Below are 17,042 nucleotides of genomic sequence, written 5' to 3'. Positions count from 1 at the left end.
CACATGTAACAATCAAAAATGTCTCTTCTAGACGTTGCCAGAAGTCACCCACTACATTAAATGTTAATATAAATTTACATCTAGAAAGGTGTAAGTTAATAACATTCATAATTTGCAAATAATGACCACACTGATCCTTTTTGTTTCCGTAGGGCAAACCGAACAACTTATGAAGGAACTAAGATTTATAATAAATGAAAAAACTATATATCACTTTGATAAAGTCAAAGTGATATATAGCCTCACAGAATCTTAGGAGATAAAAGCTACAAAAGTAATGATGGGGAAGGGGTACAATTATATAAAGTGAAATTGTGTCTCTTTACAAAAGTAATTTGCTTATAATCACTGACAGCACATTTTAAAGATCTATCATAAATCCTTAAAGCTGGGCAGGCCTACAAAGGGTTTGTTATATTACTCTATTTCAGTGTATATTTGAAATGTTCCAAAATAAAAAATGAAATTTTTCCATTCTATTACTCTTTTTAAATGTTTCCTATTATTCATAAAATTGACCTCATACCCAGGCTCTAAACACTACCACGATGATGATTAAGGGCACAAGCTTAAATGCTGCAAGATATTGGTCAAGTTAGAGCCTACGTAAACCTCATCTCTGTTATCAAGAAAATAACAATATTGTCTACCACACATCACCACAGCCATCACCACAGTAAACAAACTAAGCACTTAATAGGTTACCTATATCTTTTTGCTTAATAGCTACTACTTATTAAAAAGTAAAAATATTGCTTAATAAAAAATGTAAACAGGGCCAGGGATTTAGCTCAGTGGTTTCACCACCTGCTGCGCAAGCGGCAAGGACCCGAGTTCGATCCCCGGGACCAAAAAAAAAAAAAAATGTAAACAGCATATATTTATACACATTATAAAAAAATTTCCTCTGCTGGATGTGGTGGCACAAACCTGTAATCCCAGCTAATTGGGAGGCTGAGTGAAAGCATGAGTTTAAGGCCAGCATGGGCAACTTAGACCCAGTCTCAAGCAAACAAACAAACAACAAAACCTCCTTCAATTCTTCCACATCAAAGAGTTACAAGGAAATAAAATGGTACAGGGCACTTTGTATCACAGCTGCTGTAATCAAAAATACAGTGCAAGAGGGGCCGGGGATTTAGCTCAGTGGTTCTGCTGCCTGCCTCACAAGCACAAAGAGCCAAGTTCGATCCCCGATACCAAAAAAAAAAAAAAAAAAAAAAATACAGTGCAAGAGTAGGCTTTATAATCATTTTGGTAATCTTTCCCCCTGCTGTGATGAAATTTTTTATCTTGTCATCTTTTGTTTAGCACTGGATATCCTGAAAGTGAGACTGTTCAGGCTGGAGGACAGGACTAAGTTTTAAACTTGAGACCACTACTTTTTACTTGAGAGCCTTCCATGCTGTGTGTGTTTTTATTTGGGGTGGTTTTTTTTTTTGGTACTAGGGATCGAACTCGGGACCTTGTGCTTGTGAGGCAGGCGGCAGAACCACTGAGCTAAATCCCATGCCCATGGTGTGTGTTTTTAAAAATAAGAAGTATATATCACTTTTTTTGGTACTGGGGATTGAATTTAGGACCTTGCGCTTGCTAGGCAGGTACTGCGTTGCTGAGCTACATCCCCGGCCCAAGTACATATCATTTTTAAAATAATCCAATTCTAAACTCTTACTTTTCCCCCAAGGAAATTACTATACTTATGTTATCACCCTATCAACAGATTATATCTCCAAATGATAAAATACAAGGGAACCGAATAAACTGTTTTCTATTTCTATAATATAAAGCTTTGCTGAGGGGGGGGGCGGGGTCAGCCACAAGGTATTTTCTCTATTTGAAATTCTGATATAAGACGATACCTATGCTTAAAAAACTAGAGAAAAGACTATGCCTTAGCAACATAAACCTCAAATGAAGTTTTAAAAAATAACAGTATTCTCCGGTGACCTGTAGGGATGGGAGATCCACAGGTACAATGATGGAAAACCTGGAAGCCAAAATGCTGTAATTCCAGAGTCCTCTATGCTTCCAAAAGCAAAGAAATGAATCTGCAAGTTCTGCAATCTCCATGAGAATACCTCACATTAACCTCCTGGAGGATGAGATGTCCCAGGGAAAAGAATCAAGGTGCCCTAATTTACAACCAGCTCCCGCACTTAAATGGCCATTTTATAAATCTCCAGGTATAGCTAGGAAATAGGAGAGGATCAGGCAGGATTCCCAGGCTAACAATCATCCTTCACATTCAGCACTCAGCAATTATAGGATGTCTAGCAAATTTACTTTTTCCTAGACAGACCATCAATGACTTTTTCCAAATCTGACAAAAACCTTTAAAATATAATTCTACAAAACCTCTCCACAACAACAACACCCCTTCTGGAAACATCCACCCATTCTGGAAATCAGAAACAAGCACAGGTCAAATTTCCTAAGAACCAGGTATTGTGGAAACTTCCATTTTTCAAGCCATTAGTGTCATTTAATATATTCAGACTTCTGCTTTGCTACTTTATTCATCAAATGGAGGAATGCTACAAATTATGTCTTCTATTATCCTCAAATAAAATACGCATTGCTTCTTCCTGTCTGCTGTGCTGCACTATGGTCAAATATTCGAGGAGAAAAAAGTTTAAAAATTGAAAAGAAACAAATTGGTTTTTTACAAATAAAGGCTATTATCTACTCGAGAAGACCTAAAGGAATCAAATACAAACCATAAGCCTCAACATGAGATTGTCAAATTTATCTACAGGCATACCACCTTGAATGCACCCTCAATCTCCTCGAATCTCCCAAGCTAAGCAGGGTCAGGCCTGGTTATTCATTACTTGGATAGGAGATAGTCAAATTTGTTAGGGTTGCTCAGCATAACACTAACATTATCAAAGTCAAGTGGGTCTCAAAAAGAATGGAATTATACTAGCAACCAAAAATGTAAGTTCCTAAAACAAACCTAAACAAAACTGATGTGAAGAGTTTTAAACAGAATAAAACTAAACTTTATGACATTTAAAAACTGGAGAAGGGAAGGGATATGTTTAGTTTTTAGACAAGAATATTCAACATCATAAAATCCTGTTTCTCCATAATAAATACAAACACAATGTTAAAAATTGCAGTAAAAATACTTGAAAAAGCTGAAGAAAATGAGATTTACATGCATTTTAAAAAAATTATATATATATATAATTTTTTTTTTTTTTTTTTTTTGAGACAGAGTCTTACTATGTAGCCCAAGCTAGCCACCTCAGTTTCTGGAGTGCTGGGATGTAGCACCATACTTGGCTTAGAAATATAATATTTTAAATTAAAAATTATGCACAGGTTATACTCTTTCCTATACTTTTCTGAAGGACTAAACTATTTCATTATTTTAAAAACTGAGTATTGTAAATCATGTTTGAAGAATTTAATTTGTGATTCTAAATATTACTCCTTAATATTACCCTACATCATATTAATCTTATTAATATTATCCTACTTTTTATTTTTAATCTTTCTCACCACCCCCTCCCATGTTGTTAAAGCCACAGCATAAGCCAATCTAATATTTATGCATGCATACCTGAATGTGAGGAGTACAAGCATTTCTTTTACTCTCTTTCCAGCCACTGAATATAGGAATATTAGGTTTAGTTTTTCAGAGACTAAACACAGCTCAGGCAGTTGGCAATAAAATCCAAAACTGAACCTCTGCAGTCAGCCACAAACCTTAGGTTATGCAGGAATTATATATAAAACACTAAAATCATACATTTTTATTTTAGTTTGTTCTTTCTCATGAGCATAAGATTGTCAGAACCGGTATGATTCCAAGTGTTCAGTGGCATGGCTGTTAATCAAAGAAAGCAAAAATCAGAGTTTCCTTCTTCCTGTCAAGGTCTTGGCACACAATACTCCAGGAGAGTAAGAAAGCCCAGTGTGGTTGCTAAAGGGGGTGGGGCTTGGAGATCAGCGAAGTACAAGGAGCAGAGGGAAAACTCTGAGTTGAGGGAAGTCATCCAACAAGGAAGTTGCAGTGGCATTTCTGTTACCTACTTTAAAAAGAGATTGTTTTTAGAAGATATTTAAATATGAGGAAACAGAAGGGCTAGTCACCAAATCTCAGAATTTTTGAACCTCTGTCTGTATAACAGAGCTCTCAAAGATCCTCCCTCATGAGGCTGATGGGAGAGAATTAGATAATATGTGTGAAGGCAAGTTACACACCAATGTAAGTATAATAAATACTTCAAGGAAATTGTTTAACTGTGGTTCAAATCCAGTTTAAAAATATGTATTACACCCTTAATATAGTGCCAACCTCAAACACTGTTATAAATGACGTTGCCCTAAGAATCACTGGAGGAAGGAGGCTATTTTTATTAATGCCACTTGCAATCTTTGTTCATTCAAGCATTCCTCAGAGTATGGTCTATGGATCCCTGGGAGCTGTCAAGATGATCCGGCTATCCACAAACTATTTTTATTAAAATATTTAATTGCCTTTTTCGCTGTGGTGATATTTGCACGGATGGTGCAACAGCAATTGTAGGTGAAACTGGTGGCATCCACACAAACCAAGCAGTCGTAACAAACTGCACCACAGTATTATTTACCACCTCACATATATAGTTAAATTTAAAAAGTTTGCTTTATTCCACGATGTCTTTGATGAACAGTAAGAAGTGTTTGGTTAAATTTCAGCCCTATGGTACACATTCTTTACCATTTTGTAACATCAACTGGGAAGTGCACACTGAGCTTCTGCAGGATACCAAGGTAAGATGGCCAAGTACCAAGATGGCTAAGTACCAAGAAAATACTTGTATGCCCCAGCTGGAAGCTGTATGAGCTACTTTTTTTTTTTTGGTTTTTTTGAGGCAGGGTCTCCCTTGGAGTTCAGGCTGGCCTCGAACTCACAATGATCCTCCTGCCTCAGCCTCCCGAGTGCTGAGATTACAGGCGTGCGCCACCACACCTGGCTGTATTAGCTACTTTTTACATGGAAAATCACTGTTAACTTGAAAGAATAACTGACAGAAAAACTATGGTGACTCAGTCTTAGGTATCTGAAAGATAATTTTCTCAAAATTCAATGAAAAATGTCCATCCTTTCAAAGAAAACCACTGAGAAGTATTTGTTGCCATTAATAAAATTCAGCCTTTGATATGAAAATTTTAAGTTTAAAATACCTGTACCTATCATCAGAAGCTTCACAGCTTCCCAACCCTTGAAGACTTTTCTGAAGAAATCAGCGATGCTGTTAAATGAATGGAGATTTCAGGTATTTTATAATGAAATGTGTCAACATTTGAAAGAACTGCATAACTCAGAGAACTAACATTCTCCAGATGAAAGATGAAGTTACAAAATTATACATGGGTAAAAGATTCATTCCAAGTGCAAGATAGTCCAATGAATTTTAATGTAAAGTATAAAGAGTTCACTGATGGGTTTCAGATTCTGTATTGCAACTGAATTTAAGAAAGTGTAACTTGTAGAATTAATTACTGGCCCTCTTTCCGACTATGTAAGAGGTAGATTTTCTTCAGCTACTTAAGCCAAAACAATATAGTACAACAGATTGAATACAGAAGTGGAGATGAAAATCCAGCTTGTCTTTTAAGCTAGACACTGATAACGCAAAATGGTACTCTTCCCATTAATTTTTTTTGAAAGTAGCATTGTTTTTCATAAAAATAATAAATGTTAACATGTGTAAAGGGGTCCTGAGACCAAAAAGTTTTGAGAATTACTGCATTAAAGTGATTCAAAATAATTACAAGTATTGTAGATAAAGCCAAATAAAATATCAAGGGAGCAATTAGTAATATGCATCAAGTGATAATTTAAGGAATACAGTGTAATTCATGTTTAAAATCAGTAATAAAACAATTTAAGAAAGTAGCAGCTGTACGTTAAACGCGAACATACACACACAAACACAGAAAGCTTGATTCAAATTTCTCAATATTACATACCTGATCCACAATTTCCAACAAACAGGGGAAATGCACCAGATTAACATTTCCCATAGCTACTCAAAACTTCAACTTAAAAATGAAAACTCTGCCTTTATTCATGCCTCATTTACTATATCTGCAGGATAGTACATATAAGCCAGATTATAAATTCATTATCAGTTCAGTTTTCAAAAGACTAGTTTTCAGCATCTTCAAAGAACATTTATTTCCACAGTCAAACATTTTTCTTCAAATATAAATGAATGCATTCTAAGACATATGTTTGCTGGTACCAAATTGAAGTATGAAAGTAAAGCAGGCCACTGCCAATTATCCTGGCTGCTACTTTATCTGGGGAATACGTCTTACGATAATGTGAAGAGCAGCTAACCAAGTGTCATTCGACACAATGCTAAACTAACCAGACTAGCAAAGAAAAAGTTGGAAAAAAAATTACCTGTGCCCAAATAAAAATATAATGAGCAAAAAATAAAGTAGGGAACAAAGGAATTTTATATTCAACTTTGAATCTTAAGCATCTGAAGAAAAACAGATGCTTCTAAGAGAAAATAGCCACCCTTGTGACTAACAAGCTATCTCACTTAAGCCTAAAAAATACCCTTAGAAAACAAAGCTTTTGTACATAGAGAGGGGATGGGGCTGGGGGGGGCAATAAAATAAAATTTATTAAAAAATTTTTTTAAATAACAAAAAAATACTCTTAGAGTACTAATAATTCTTAGGAGGAAATAAGTGACTTGAATCCATCTACTTTGTGTCCAATCCTATTCTAGGCACTATGAAGATAAACATAGGACCTATTCCCTGCCAACAATGTTTAATTAAGGAACAAATGGGTAATATAAGCCAAACTGCCCTATGAATCTAGATGAAGAGACAACAAAGGCTAGATCAGTAAAGGAAAAGATGATTATGACAGTAAAAGATAATTTTCTGGCAAAGAAAATACAAGGGAAAAAGAGGCCGCTGTGCAGGACACTACTATTAAGGGAGGGATTCTAGCAGATGTGACTAGAAGAAGGTGAAGATGATGACAGAAATTTCAGAGAACCATTTTGGATTAAATGGCATCCCAAAATATGCCTGTATGGTTTCTACTATAAAAATGACTCCCCCCACCCCCAGACTAATGAGAACATAAGAGGATGCTAAAAACTATTATGGTCAAGAGAATGCAAGAATAATGCGTCACTGACAGAATATGAATATATGGAGAATAAGGAATGGAGAAATGAATTTGTTTTTTATCTTCTGGGTTTCAGATAACAAAAAATCCCAATGGATTGTTTATTAAGATTACTAAAGACACAGGACTATCATATTAGGTGAGGTTACTTTCTCAATGCTACCACTCTGGTCCAGGCCTCTGTCAAATCTCCACTATACAATAATGGCCTTCTTTTCCTACTCCACCCCCTCCTTCCTATTTCACTGAGTAAAATCCCAAATCTTTACAATGCTTCTATAAATTCCTTCATGACCCACTAGGCACAATCCCCTTCCCTCCAGCCTAAAAGCCTACTCCTATGCCCTCCTCATCCACCTCACCCTCATTGACCTTGCTATTCCTAGAACAAATCAGGCTTGCTGCCACCCTAGGGCAATTGTCGTTACTGTTCCCTCTCTGTCTTGAAAACTACCTGGCTAACTAACTCCATATAGCTACTCTGCCTCCACATAACTACGTTGCCACATTCGCAATAGGTCTCCATCCTGATTACTTTGCTTAAAACAGTCCAAGCCCCACCCTCATTCTAGTACTGTGCTCCGGATCCCACTTGCCATTCTTTCCTCAGTGAACTTTTCACCTTCTAGACTGTGGTGTTAATTTACTTCTGTTTATCATTTGCTGCTGTCTCCTTTACAAATACAAAATCATACAAACAAAATAAAAACACAAGTGCTACAAAAGCTTAGATTTTTGTTCACTGAAGTATTCCAAGCCCAAAAGCAGGAAAAAATATCAATTTGTTTAATGAACTGCTACAAAGAGATCAGAGACAAAACTAAAAGCAAAACATTCGCTGTGTTTCTGTCAGTTCTCACCCTGCCCATTTCTCCCAGTATATCCTAACTCAATCATGGTCTCACCAGCCATCCAGACATTCCTGCTCAAAAAGCCTGGAAACCATTCTAAACTTCTCACTTCCAATTCATCATCAAAAGATGACAAAATTACATGCTATATCTAAAACATGAGCCTTTTTTCCTACTCCTATCACACCAGTTCGAATTTTCTTCATCTCTAGATTAGACGATGAAGTCCACAACTAACCTTTTTTGATTTGCTCTAATTAGGACTATTTAATTTATTTCAGACAGGTCTGCAAGCAGGAAAAAGCAGATTGAAAAATAGGTTACCTGAAGACTAGAAAAAAATGAATTTTATCTTTCTTTCCTCCTGTTCATGCACTCTTATTCACACACTTCAAGGTCAGCTCCAAGTATCTCCAATTTTGAAGCTTTTTCCATTTCTTTCAGGCAAAGTGCTCACTCTTTTTTCCTCTCTGGGCACGATTTCATCTGAGCACTTACTGTAGCAATTACTTTTTGACATATCAATTGCCCCACTGGACAGATTCTAGTAAGTGGTGGCAAACTTATGGCACATGTGTTATTGTGTTTTTAAGACAAAAGATGTTAATGTAGGGTTGTCTTTTTCTAAACTAAAACCTCAGTATTCAGGTTTAATTGCAGTATTGGTACTTTGTGATAAATAAGTGGGTTTTGGGTTGCAGTCTGGAACTTCGTCTCCAAAAGGTTCGGCATCACTGTTCTAGTCCTATTCCAGCACAGGGTCTGGTACAAAAACCTGTGATGAACAGATGAACACTTTTATTGAGAACTGGCAGTTATAAAGACAAAAATCTAAGTTTGAATAAAAATTGGGATGGCAAAGACAGAAAAAATTGGAATTATATAGTTACCAACAAATAACAGACAAAAATACTAACCTGAATATCCATCCTGGAAGGGGAAATAAAGGAGAAACACATGAAGCATTTCCAAAGTCAGAGGTAATAGATAATAGAGATTCGCAGAAAATATTTAATAGAGAAACAGATCTTCTGGATTTCACAGAGAAATACAGAAGTGGAAGAAGGGCTAACCCAAAATAGCCATAAAAATAAAATATATTCTTTCAGATAAGAATACTCAAGTAGAAACAAAGTAATTGAGTTCATGAAATGTTAATGATATGCAGATTGTTTTGCTTAAAGGGAAAACATTGTAAAGCATATCAACAGTCCCCTCTAATTCTAGCCCCTCAATTCCAAATATGCAGAACTCAACCAGGAGAAAAATGGGCTCAGAAAACATTTCTGAAAAGCCTACAAAACTACATTAAAACTATATTAACAGGGGCCAGGGATTTAGCTCAGTGGTTCCGCCGCCTGCTGTGCAAGTGCAAGGACCCGAGTTCAATCCCCGGTACCAAAAAAAAAAAACCTATATTAACAGAAGGAATAAAGCTATTAAAACTAAAACTATAAACATACTGAACTCAAATGCGGTTTTAATTTTTCTTTAAAAAATTCATTTTAATTTGTGCACAATTAAAAAGAAATAGCTTAGAAAAGTAATTTTATAATAAGCAGGTACAGTTCTAAACTTAAGGGAAAATGTAAACCTGCTCAAAATAATGCCTATTTATATTTCAATGTTAAATAAATGACTTACTCCCTATAAAAGCATGCATATATACAACACAGATGTAGCAGTTTAAGAGCCGCTGCCATTTATTTATGACTTCCTAGTGATCCAAGGAACCCACCTGTAGAACTGCTACTTTAATAACGAGAAATGGTAAATACCTAAGACTCAACAGACAAGGAGATAAACTATTAACAACTCTAGAACTTTTGTCTTGGTCATCCAGGCAATCAAGAAACATATAATATAAAAATCTATACTCAGCCGGGAGATTTAGCTCAGTGGCACCATGCCTGCCTTGCAAGCACAAAGTTCTGAGTTCAATCCTCCCCCCAAAAAAATCCAACCAGACTGAGACAAAATGCATATATATGACTTACAAAGTAAACTTCAAAGTGTATAAAAATAAGAGGTAATAATAACAGCCTTTATTTTTTGATCATGTATCATGTACTGAGTACTGTTCTAAGTATTTTAAATATATTCATATTTAATACAAATACAAGTAATTACTATTCTCATTTCACAAATGAGGAAATTGTACCATTTTTTGTTTTTTGAGATAGTGTCTTGCTAACTTGCCCAAGCTGGCCTCAAACTTTCAATCCTCCTGCCTCAGTCTCCCAAGAAGCTAGAATAACAGGTGTGTGCCACCATGCCCAGCTATCAATGAGGAAATTAAAGAACAAAAAAGTACAAAGGAGCAATGGTGTGACAGAAATAATTAATGAAGCTAAGAAGCAGAAACATTCTGATCTACAAAGTTTCTGTTCTACAAAAAAATTCTTCAGTTGAACAAAATCAAGAACAAACTGTCCAACTCCAGAATAAAGATGACTATCTTGATCCTTTTCCATACTCTGCCAAGATAATCCTTAAAAGACCATATTCACTCAAGAGTACACTATAACCAGAAATGGAAACACCAAATGTTCAAATAGAACACACCAATAAAGTATTTCAATTATAAAAACTAAGGTTAATCATGAAGATAACATCTTAGCTTTCTAAATCTAAAAGACAAATTTCAAACTGCTTAGATACACCTCTACTATCCCCAGAACAATGTAGCATACAATAGTTGTTGAATGTTGAATTTTCTCAAGTATAAAATGTATATGTTGAAGATATTGTTACTTTAACATTTTCCACTTCAGAGAAATCAATCCTTTACCCTGGAACACATGACCAAAAAATTATGTTCCTATTTTGTTAAATTCTACATTAAGGAAAAAAAATCTGATGTTTTAGGTCAGTTTATGCAGTACTGGTAATCCAAGATACCACGAAATTTTTTTTTTTTTTTTTTTTTTTTGGTACCGGGGATCAAACTCGGGTTCTTGCACTTGCAAGGCAGGCAGTGGAACCACTGAGCTAAATCCCCAGCCCGATACCATGAAAATTTTATCGAGTATATATATCTTTAAAAATAATGATGCTTTAAAAAAAATGATGCTCTTAACATACTATAATTTCTTTTTTTTTTTTAATTTATTTACTTTTTTTTGGTACCGGGATCGAACGCGGGTCCTTGTGCTTGCGCAGAAGGCAGCGAAACCACTGAGCTAAATCCCCGGCCCAACATACTATAATTTCTAACAGTGTTCTTTGAATGCTTAAGATACAAGAAAAAAATCAAAGTTTTTTTATACAACCAAATAATATTTTAAATTAGATATGAGAAATTAGTTCCATAAACTGAAGACAGCTGCTGTTACAATAATGTTTTCAATTCAGTGAAAGATAAAACCCAAGAAACAATGAAAATAAATAATCATGCTTGAACACCTGAGAAAATTTCCCCTCTAATTTACAAAGTGAATTAGTTGCTCCTGATTAAATGAACTGTTAAGAGTATCTCACTGCTAGGGACTATGTCCCTAGGTGATAGAACACCCATTGCTATCACACATACAATTTTAAAACTACACACAAAACTTCTTGGAAACCCTTATCAATTAAAAGTTAATTTGGTGATGGTGGTGGGAGGGGACACTGGGGATCTCAAGGACCACTGAGCTACATTCCAAGCCCTTTTCATTTATTTTGTAAATTTTGAAATAGGGTCTTGCTAAGTTGCCCAGGCTGGCCTCAAACTTGTGATCCTCCTGGCTCAGACTCCCAAGTAGCTGGGATGACAAGTAGGCAACATCACACCTGGCTAAAAGTTAATCACCATGCAATAAAAAGGCCTTCTTGGTATCAAAGGATAGAAGCATAAAATTCAGACTAAAATATCCCCCAATACCAGCAGTATTTTTACAGTACAATTTTTACTTGCTGAATATCAATTTAACAAAACAAGCAAGGATGACCTTATCCTGGCAAAACTCAGAATGTTGTTTCTCCAACATCTTAGAAGGCAGTTTGATGTACCACATTCTTCCATCTGCTTTGTTCTATATGTTCACTCCCCAAAGGAAAATTAAACCCTTCTCAGGCAATGGCCAAAATTTCATTAATCACAACAAAATATAAACCAGAGAAGTAGCATGATACTAGAAAAAGAGATGGAATAAAAAGAGATGGTAATGAATTTAAGCAAATAGGAATGTATGTTGAGAGAACAAATCTATATAACATGTACAGGAATCCTATTAAATAATTCCATTCTCACTAACCTGATGAGCTTTCAGTAAATACTGTTAAGGTCTGTCCTCCAACACTTTGCAAGACGAATGGATGTTCCCTAGGAGCGCTGACTGAAGCTGGCTTTCCGCCAATATCATGAATATTTGCAAGATCCTCATTCAAAGTAAATGACACCTAACAGACATTAACCAGAGCTTATTACAATAGACATTTATATTCAAAGTACCTGTACAATTCTGATTATAAATCAAATAATGTTTTAAAATGTCAATCTTTAACTAGTCATTTTACTAAGCATTTTTTAAACCTCATAAAAATTCCTTAATACTCGTCCTTGCCAAATGAGTGACTATTTTAAGAATATAGAGAAATAGATTGTACTTGTAAGGGATAAAAAGTGATACATTTACTCTGAAAAGTTTACTTGCATACACAGGATACATTCTTTTTTTGTTCTTAATGATACTGCGTGAGTACATGATAAGGTTTTATTTTTGAATATTCTAACAAATACAACTAAATATTTATAAGGGTAACTCAATAATAAGGCTTAGAATAAAAAGACAATAGACGCCCTTTCAAAATGGTTTTATTGGGTCAGGGATTTAGCTCAGTGGCGCTGCGCCTGACTCGCAAGTACAAGGTCCTGAGTTTGATCCCCAGTACCAAGAAAAAAAAATGGCTTTTACTATATATACCAGATCTCCACAAAGGAACACCACATTTTATATTAAAGAAATTTATAGACATAAAATTACTGATCTCCCAATCATGTAGAAAGATCATCATATATATTAAATAGCACTCTATTATGTGCTAGGTACTGTACATTAAAAACTAAGCTCACTAGGTCAAAATCTAAAGGCCTCAAAAAATTCAAATCAAATAAATGCCTTTGCATTACATGAAGCAATGCTAAAATATTACTGAAATCATACGCAGTTTTATAGTACTGAAAGAAGGGATATTCAGTCAAAGAAGAAAAATGTTAAAAAATAATCTAGAAAAGAATCTATTAAACAAGGGTGGCATTTATACCTTTAAGTGTTCCTGACCATCAGCCATTCATTTAATGTGGAGTTGTCCAGAATGTAAACAATACCTTCTCTTAACTATGAGCAATGAAAAGTAAAACAATCTTGCATTTTAAAAAAAATTTTCATATAATCTTACCTCAGTCCTTCCTTGATTCCTAAAAGAAAGGAAATATTTAAAATTATTTAATTTCATATTGCTTTAAAGCATGAGTTAAGAGCTAAAATAAATAATGCTACTTCATTTTATATAAAATATACATTTACAGAGGCTATTTGTCCTAATTATATTTGACCAAATAATGATTTTATTATAATTCTAATCTTTATCTCTGGGCATTTTTAGCCTTCAGCAACAAGTGAATGCAGAGTTAATACAATAGTTAAACAATACTATTTAGTATACTCGAAAAGGTTTCATTTAACTAACGAAAGCTTAAAAGATAAAAAATTATTCAATTTAATCATTTTTTCCACTATAAAAATAACACACGGCCATTATCTAAATATTTTTAACACAGACTACTAGCCAGAAAAAGTTTTTAAATAGCCTTAATTTCACTGGTACTAGTGAAATCTTGGTATAGGTACCACATTATTTCCTGGGCATTGGAATTACTTGTTTTGAAATTAGCTTTGCAATTATGAAATTAATGTACATCCTATATGAACAGCCTTAATTTTTACAAAAACATGTATTTACCTACTATTATGCAAAGTACTGAATGTAAGATCCTTGCTCCAGTCAGCAAAAGACATGTTTTAATATTCACTTAAGCAAGACACTGCTAGGATCAGACAGGAGAACACCATTTCCTCCATTTTAGGCCTTAAGGGATAGCTCAACAAAGAGGCAACTCTGAGCTGAGCTTGAAGGGTACTCAGATTCACAAATGAGTGATCAGATTTAGCTAGAAGCGAGGAGCAAACAAGGAATACTGAGGCTAGGGGTATACAGTGATAGAACATGTGCTTGCCATAAGAAAGGCTCTGGGTTCAATCCTCAGCACCAAAAAAAAGCAAAAAACAAAACAAAATAAAGAATAGTGAGAGATGAACTAAAAGAGGGATTGAACGCCAAGCTATGGAAGATCACAGTACGAATCATGGACTTTATTCTTTAGGCAATGGCAATCCACAGATACTGTTTGAACAAATAAATAACAAGTACAAAAACCATCCAGCAAATTTGCACCAGAAAATATACATAGAATGGATTCAAAGTGGACAGAGATATGAAGACTAGCTATGAAAACTACTGTTTCTCCACAACACCCAGCTGAGTGTCAACTTGGCCTTCACTCAGCTGCTCAGTTACTATGGAACTACTATTCTCCTATCAAGGTTTATGTTAGATGCCTGGTACAGTGTGAGGTGCAGGCCCTTGTCCTCAAGGAGGCCCCAGTCTCATGAAAATAGGTCCACATACTCTAGTGAAATAAATCGGACACACATGTTTAAATACTGCATTGTTTCTCTGGTGGGGGATAGGACTGATATGTGTAATGGATGTTGGGAAATGGGAAGAAAGTGTTCAAATGGGAAGGGGAAGAAAGGGAGGCAGGAGGAAGAAAGTAAAGAGGGACAAGAAAAAAGTGAAAATAGAAGGAAAAATTGGAAACAAAGCTTTTGTACATAGGGAGGGAAGAGAGCTGGAGGGAGAACAGTATAAAATAAAATTTATTAATAATAAAAAGAAAATAGGTCCAACCCATGAAAATCTATAAACATAACAAATGCAAATTAAGTAAGATAGTTACATCTTGTCAAAGTGATAAAACTTTATGACAGAGGCACAACATACTGTCATTGGAAATGCAGACTAGAAAGCCAATAAAGACGAACTGAGTGAGGGATGAGGCCAACACGACAGGATTCCAGGGTAAAGGACTACCCCAAGTAAATATCTGAAATGAAAACATATCTAGCACATTCCTCTGACACCAGAATGGCAGCCTGAGGTCAAGCGGTCTTTTAGGCCATACTAAGTAGTCTGGATTCTGGACTCTTGTCTACTGTAGGCTTTCTTTTCTTTTTTTTTTTGGTACCAGGGATTGACCTCAGAACCTTGCGCTTGCTAGGCAGGTGGCGGAACCACTGAGCTAAATCCCTGGCCCTACTGTAGGCTTTCTTACTCTTTCACTGCATAAAATACAGTGCCAATCTTCTCTTTGTTGGGAAAATTTCTACAAAAGAGGTGAGAACATTTTAAAATGTCAAATAAAAACATGAATTTCCAGCTTTATTTAAAAGAGTGGAGGATGTGGCAACAACTGGCCTCAGATTCAGCTTGATGTGTGTTTAGGGCGGGCACTGATCACCATAATCCCCTCCCAGCGCTCCTGAGTTTAGCTTCTGGAGGCATTTAATATAGCTTCCTTTAGAACAGAGGTGCTGTGGATGAAGCAAAGGTAAAGTCACCGAAGACTCCCATAATATTTACTGAAATGAATGGAAGTGAACACAAAAACCCACATAAAAAGGAATGAAGTTACGCTGCCTGCCTCACAAGCACAGGATCCCGAGTTCAATCTCCGGCACCAAAAACAAAAATGGAATGAAGGCTTCAAGTAGGTAGCTTCGGAATATAAAGACGAGGTGCACAGCAGGTCACTAAGTTATCTGAAGTGTGATGATATGACTCAGGTGGGCAGAAAAGGAAAAAAGATGAATTAAAGATGACGGTGACATTTCCAGTCTGGATACCTAGAAAAGTACATAACTAGAAAATCACCCAGACTCAATTAGGGAACATAGGAGGGGAAGATAACTTCATTTTGACATGTTTAATTACAACAGCATCTTAGCTGGAATTGTAAAATACTGATGAGCTCTAGGATGAGTAAGTTTTCTAGGAAAAAAAGTTAATCCTTGAAGACTTAAAACTTATTGTAAAAGTATGACGTTATTCTCTTGCCTTAGTGTGTGAATGTTTGAAGTACATATGACCATCTGTTCTACAACTATAATACACCCTTTGTGTGATGACCTATGGTCAAAATGATAAAGATCAACTATTGTATCACACAGCAATATCTCCAGAAAATTTTTTTTAATATCTCCAGAAATTAATGAGGCAAACATCTGGCCTATTCTTCACTGAGTTCCTCATAATGTTGTGCATTTTCTCCTTTATTACTCTGAGTCCATTCCTCAACACCCCACAGCGACTTCTTTAGACTTCAGTCTCATTCCTTCTGCTTTTAAAATTTTTTTTATTAATCATGTCTTTCCTTTTAAACATTTCTTGAATCTAACACCAATAGACCCATGAGATTTATCATCACTGATACCTAATAAAGGACCAACTTGTCCCCAGTTAAGAAAATCAACCAAATAATATCAAGTTTTCCCCTATGCTTGAGGATTATTATTGCTTTTGTTTTGTTTGTTCATACCTCAGTTTCATGAATAATTCACCTCAAAATCACAAAGTGAGACCAAGCGGGCTGGGGATTTAGCTCAGTGGTTCCATTGCCTGTCTCACAAGCGCAAGGTCCCGAGTTCGATCCCCGGTACCAAAAAAAAAAAAGTGAGACCAACTAAGGTCTCTGCAGAGTGGGTTGAGTAGAATAGTCACAGTTCAAGTGGAGTGTAGAGGATGTTCCTGGGGTTGAGAGAACAGCCTGAGTCATGGTGTCAGAGCCAAGTCAGAAAAGGAGGGTTATCACCCCAGAAAGGGCTGGCCCAGAAAGAAGTATGTCAGAGTCTAGCAAATGAGGATATCCATACCAGGAGACAACCTGAGGCAGGCTCTGCACTAGAGCAGGATAAGCAGGCATCCAATGG

General features: G+C 35.7%; 1 protein-coding gene across 1 annotated transcript in view; it reads right to left on the bottom strand.

Moving 5' to 3' along the window:
- The window catches only part of Gtf2f2 (general transcription factor IIF subunit 2), a 148,628-nt gene that overhangs the window by 107,006 nt on the left and 24,580 nt on the right, over positions 1–17,042 (bottom strand). The window contains exons 3-4 of the mRNA XM_004844217.3: positions 13,393–13,411; positions 12,249–12,393 (exon numbers count right to left, since the gene is read on the bottom strand). Coding sequence (XP_004844274.1) covers positions 12,249–12,393; positions 13,393–13,411 — 164 coding nt within the window. The remainder of the gene's footprint in view (positions 1–12,248; positions 12,394–13,392; positions 13,412–17,042) is intronic.

Source organism: Heterocephalus glaber, unplaced genomic scaffold (genome assembly GCF_053883595.1).
Source record: "Heterocephalus glaber isolate CG9 unplaced genomic scaffold, H.glaber_assembly_v1.0 deba00001666, whole genome shotgun sequence".
Taxonomy (NCBI): Eukaryota; Metazoa; Chordata; class Mammalia; order Rodentia; family Bathyergidae; genus Heterocephalus; species Heterocephalus glaber.
Note: the sequence above shows the minus strand (reverse complement) of the source record. Positions and strands in the feature narration are given on the sequence as shown.